Source organism: Centruroides sculpturatus, unplaced genomic scaffold, assembly GCF_000671375.1.
Source record: "Centruroides sculpturatus isolate CEXI.00-Female unplaced genomic scaffold, Cexi_2.0 scaffold749, whole genome shotgun sequence".
In the NCBI taxonomy this organism is placed as follows: Eukaryota; Metazoa; Arthropoda; class Arachnida; order Scorpiones; family Buthidae; genus Centruroides; species Centruroides sculpturatus.
In genome coordinates this window covers 43,993-49,980 of record NW_019385022.1, presented here as the reverse complement: position 1 = coordinate 49,980, position 5,988 = coordinate 43,993, and the positions used below count along the sequence as shown (strand labels likewise).

Below are 5,988 nucleotides of genomic sequence, written 5' to 3'. Positions count from 1 at the left end.
GGGGGCGAAAAATAATTTTCTGGGCGATATAGTAAAACATTATATTAAGAATAATTGGATATTTTATTCGTTATATCGTACAATAATTAAACAAATAACATTATACTAGTCACTAGTCTATTCAATGCAGTATGAATTTGGCATTAGCCTTTGCCCACGGCATCGGAATTTTGAAGTGAAGGGGGCGATACTATGTAACGGTTTTATTGAGGGGTCGATACTACGTTGAAGGGGGCGATGATTCGTTAGAGGTTGAGAAACACTGCTCTACTGTATTAATAATTAATATAAAATTATTTTTTCTAAAGGTACCTCCTACCTTTAGAAAAAATAATTTTCTAAAGTTTTTTCTAAATAAATTACTTAGAAAATTTTCTAAAGTAATTTTCTAAAGAGGTTAGAGTAAAGTCTTATGCTAATATCAATTAATAATTACAATAAATTTTTAATTAAATTTAATAATTTTTTAAATTTTTATTAAATTTAATTCAAAATAATAATTAATGAAATTGAAACTAAAGATGACATTACTTTTTTGCTTTATTTTAAAACTCTAATGTAGAAATCCATTTAACATTAATTAAACTAATATTTGTAAAAAGTTTAAATTCTCAAATAATTTTCAATCTTAGCACACCTTGGCAAACTGTATTCACTGGCCACTCCTATAATTTGATTATAGGTGTTTATGAACTGTCTCAATTATATAAGCGTAAAAATAAATACAGTTATCATTTTTATTTTATGATTAATATTTTAACCAGATGATGATGATGATAATGATGCTAAAATAAATTTGGAGAAAATTAAACAGAAAATAATTTTATTAACATTATCACTACTAAAATTATTTTCTTTATTGTTAAAAATTTTGTAACATTTTAAACAGGATTTCATCATGAGTTTTGCTTGTTTTAATAATTTAATTAATTGTTTGAACTTGTATGTTTAATTGTTAAATGTAAATGTTCTTTTGTTGTAATTCATGACCAAAATAAAAATCAGCATATAACTTGCATTCCCTTTCAAACACAGCTAACCTAATGAGTTGTTCACACAAAATTATGGTATATAAAATACATTTTCAGATTACAAAAATAAGTATTTTAAAATACATTTTTATCAATTGTAGATTTTTCTTAATTTTTTATTACATTTAAATTTTTTAATCCCTCAACCATCAAAGCACATATTTTGACTACTTAAATATGTGATTTAGAAAAACTATTTTTTCTTGAAAAGTTGTTATAATTATTTACAGATTAAGCCAGCAATTTTATTTAACTTTTTCTAAATACTACCAGAGTCTATGTTATGTTTTCTAATAACATTATGATTGTGCAGATAGACTGCATATTTGGAACTGGTTGTTGTTCCTTTAAGCACTTAGTGGTCCAGAATTGAACCCCAATTCTAAAACCATACATACCTAAAGGGATTACAGTTACCAATTTTCTTATGAACTTCAGAAAATTATTAACATAACTTTCCCAGCAGACGTATGGAATTTTTGGCTCCAGAGAGGATGAATGTAGTCATTCTTTGTTTCCTGTTTTGGTCTCCATCTGAAGTGGTATGGAAAAATCATATTGTAATCTCTTGTGCACTGACAAATTTTGATGGGTTTTATGTTCCTTCACAACACAAAAAAAATACTTGTTTGTGCAGTGAAGCAAAGGGCTTTTTGTCCCTTCAGGGACAAAAAGCCCTTTGCTTTTCCTCAGTGCATGCATGAAGAGATGCTGCCATTTTTACACCACTGTAAAAAGATGAGGTGCTACCATTTTTACACCACTGATTCATGCTTCTGATTCATATTTATTCTATCAACATCTTTGTAAAATTATGAGTACTGTATGAATCTGGTTCTGCTTTTCTTGACTGTAAACTAACCAGCAAATTTTTGAATTTTTATTGTGCACGTGTTTTTCTCATTTTTTTTTTATTTACCTTTGAATATTTTTTTGACTTTGGTATTTTTAAAATTTTTGAAGAATAGTCTTGTGTTAAAATCTATAACAACTTTAATAGAAAGAATGTAGATTAAACAAATGAGAAAATTCAGTTCCTGGTCTCAAATGTATTTAATTACAAATAAAACAATATTTTATGGATTCATTTTTTCCTTTAAACAAATCTACTTACTGATGTACCTTTAAATCTATCCTTAAACATCAATTGAAATTTTGATTGAAACTGGAAAATATGGCAAAATTTTCATAATAATAAAAATTGCAAAATAGTATAAAAAAAAGTGCAAAATTGGTTCTTTGACATTCATTTTAATGATATTTAATGAACTAATATTTTATGAAACAAGTTCTTACTTTGATGATACTTTTACAAGTTTTTATTTTGTAATTTTAACTATTATGTAAATTAATTATGACATATATTTCAAGTTTAATTGCATGAAGGATTCTGAAATAATCTGCAAGGAAAAGTTTGTGAGATTTGCATGTTTTTCACATAATATAGTGATAGACAGCACGCTAATCATTTGTTACAAAAACTTTTACCATAGAAGCGTTAAATTAAATACGTATGTCACTAAATTGATGAGCGCTTTCGACGATACACACTTTCGTCTTCTAATGACCTGAAGAAGACGAAAGCGCTAATCAATTTAGTGACATACGTATTTAATTTAACGCTTCTATGGTAAAAATGTTTTTCACATTTTGGAAATTTTCATCAAATTATAAATGTTTTCCTGAAACATTTATTTATTAAATTTTATTTTAATAGTTGTATCAAAAATAGCTTATGAATTTTTCAGAAATATTTGAGTAATGAAAATAAATATTGTGATAACATAAATTAAATTTGAAAAAATTGATCTAATTAAAAAATTTGAAATTTTGTTTAAAAAAAAAATTTATTTTAATTTCTTGAAAATCAGATGAATTTTTATACAAAATTCATTTCATATAAAAATAACAGTTAAAAATTTTAATTATACAGGGTGTCCCAAAAGTCACAATATAATCTTGTAGAAAAATTGGATCATCAGTTTTCATGTTTAAAGATTCATCATTATGGTTTCTTGGAGTGGTTTCCTGAGATCCTTAGATCTTAACCTTCTTGATATTTATCTATGGGACATTCAAAGGCTCTGATATTCCAGGAAAATATTCAAAACTTTGATTACCTAAAGAAATGCAGATATTTGAAGTTCAGTTAGGCACATACATTAGACATAATATGAGGTCAGCATGAGAAAAATGCATACATATATACTTAGAAAGAAATGGCCAACATGTAGTGATAGTTTAGTAAAGTCACATTTTTCTTAAAAGTTTAAATTTTTCTATACATTTCAACTTTTAGGGCACCCTGTATTTTTGTATAAACTAACTTGTAAGATGCAATTGAAGTTAAGTGTATTGTATGGACCTCCTTAATCAATGAAGGCATTTATTATGTAATTTTCCATAATACTATGTGAATAAAACTAAATTTTCATAAGTTTTTATACAGTAGGGATTAAATCAGTAAAATTTTGGTAATTTATTATGGAAAATCATAGCTAGTGTAAAATATTGTCAGAACAAAGAAATGGAGAAGGATGTTGTGTAACAAGATTTCAAAAACAAATTTTAATATTATACAATATATTTTCATTTTTTGTTAAAATGTAAAATATTAATGTTTTTAAACTAAATTTTGTACTATAAATTTTAATAAAGACTAAATATATGATGAAATTTATTAATAATGAATAAAGTATAAACATAAAGTTCAACTATTTAATTCTGAGAACTGGTTCAACTAGTTAGATTATTTTGATTAATGTGTTATAGAAAGTGTTATATTAATTTTCTCACAATTAAATCAAGATACATTGTTGCAAAAATTATATTAAACTACAGAAAATTTCTACACAACACAGTTACTTTTGTAACAAAAATATTTAATTTCAAAATCTTCAAAACAAAGTATTGGAAAAAAAGATAGTGTAATTATCTTTGAATCTTTGATCATCATTATTATTTTGATATGTATCACATGCATATTTCATATATTAAAATACAGGTATTTCTCATATAACACAGTAGTTACGTTACGAAAAAGTGCCATGGCATGTGAATCCATGCTATACAAAACAAAGGACTAATGCAAAACATGGGGTTAGGTTCCAAAAATTAACAAAAGTGTACTATTCTTTTTCATTAAGAGAAATATGTTTATTAAAGCAATCAATAATTAACTAACAGTCACAATTAAAAGCATTGTATCACATGTTAATATAATTTTAGTTAATCAAGAGTGTTTTCTTTTTACAAAGTATTGTCATCTTCTGAGCTTATTTGTTGATCTTGAAGACATTACTAATACTTTTGATCATTTTTTTTTATTTTTATCATAATTTTTTATGGATGAAAAAATAAAACTAAGTTATTCAAAAATTTGTTCTAGAGGGTCACATTTGTTCAGTTGAGTACCAAGCAATTTTTTCCAGAATTTGCATTGGAATACTGAATTGTTTGAGTTGAGAACAGTTTGAATATCAAGATACTGCTGTATTTTGTTCATCATTTTTATGAATGATTAGTTACCTACAGTTAAAAAAGATTAATAACACTTAACTAAAACTGCTTAATCTTTGTGTTTAGTAAAGTTTATTTAATCTATAAAAACAAAACATAGTGACAGTCTTAAGAGCTAAAGTCTGAACACAATGACATTGACACCTGGTTGATAGGAAAGCTAGGACAAGGAAGAAAAAAATTCTATTATCAATTTTCATTAAAGTAAACCTGATGAAAGGCACAAAAGAAATTGAAAATTTTAATATTCTAAAATCTGTGGGCAGATTTGAGACAAAATGCATCCTTACTTGAATAAAAAAAATATCGAATAATGGTGTTTACACTTAAAAATTGTGAAATTTTGCATGGAGAATTTTCCAACCATGTTAGTGTTGGAGTGAAACCATATGAGAAATACCTGTATTTGATATACTCTAAAAGAAGCAGTATATTTTATTAACAAAACTATCAAAATGAAAGGTAATTAAGATAAATAGGATTAAATTTAATAATTTCATTGAATGTAAATTTTTATTTAATTTTATAGAATGAAAAATTTTATTGTTGAATAGAATTTAATTTCTCTAATGCTTTTAGGGTTCTGGTGATGTCAAATATCATTTGGGAATGTCTCATGAACGCTTGAATCGTATGACAAATAAAAACGTCAAATTAGCAGTTGTCGCTAATCCATCACATCTTGAAGGTGATAAAATTTTAATAATATTTTGTAGATATAATGTATATTTTAAAACCAGTATATAAATTTATAGTTCTGAGAGTGATTTCTTGAATATTTTATTACATTGTAAACAGCTATTTAAAATCTATTTCATATATGTTTGTAGTTTCTCTTCTAATAATCATTTTTAAGAGCATTTTTATATTTTATATATCATTAACTTTTGGATAATATAATAAAATTCAAATGGCCATCTTAAAGGTCTATCAGTAAACACCAAAGATTGGATTTTTAAATGTTCTCCAATATAAATACTTTTGATAAATACTTGATTAGTTTATGATTTTTACTGTACATTTGTTTATTGAATGGAAAGATATCCAGAAAAGTCCAGATCTTTTAAAGTAAGTAATAACAAAAATATGAGAATTTTATATGGGGTATATCTGTGTGAAAGATAAATTGTAATTAATATTAATACAAGTTATGATCAGAAAATCTTTAAGATTTTTATAGTTCATGAACTAACTTTTAGAATTAGTGTAAATTACATCATTGTAAAAGATGATTTTAAGTACTAATTGAATAATAATTTTCCTCTGTGAGAAATTGAAATATTTTGAGTGCTTAGAGAACTAATTTAATTGTTATATTTAATTATTTATTTATTATTTAATATTAAAATTTTATTATTAATTTAATTATTATATTTAAAAAAATTATTTGTATATAAACATCAACTCACAGCCCGAGTAGATAATAACAACACCAAAC

General features: G+C 24.9%; 1 protein-coding gene across 1 annotated transcript in view; it reads left to right on the top strand.

The window, feature by feature from the left end:
- The window catches only part of LOC111633552 (2-oxoglutarate dehydrogenase, mitochondrial-like), a 106,536-nt gene that overhangs the window by 74,724 nt on the left and 25,824 nt on the right, over positions 1–5,988 (top strand). The window contains exon 9 of the mRNA XM_023378141.1: positions 5,130–5,238. Coding sequence (XP_023233909.1) covers positions 5,130–5,238 — 109 coding nt within the window. The remainder of the gene's footprint in view (positions 1–5,129; positions 5,239–5,988) is intronic.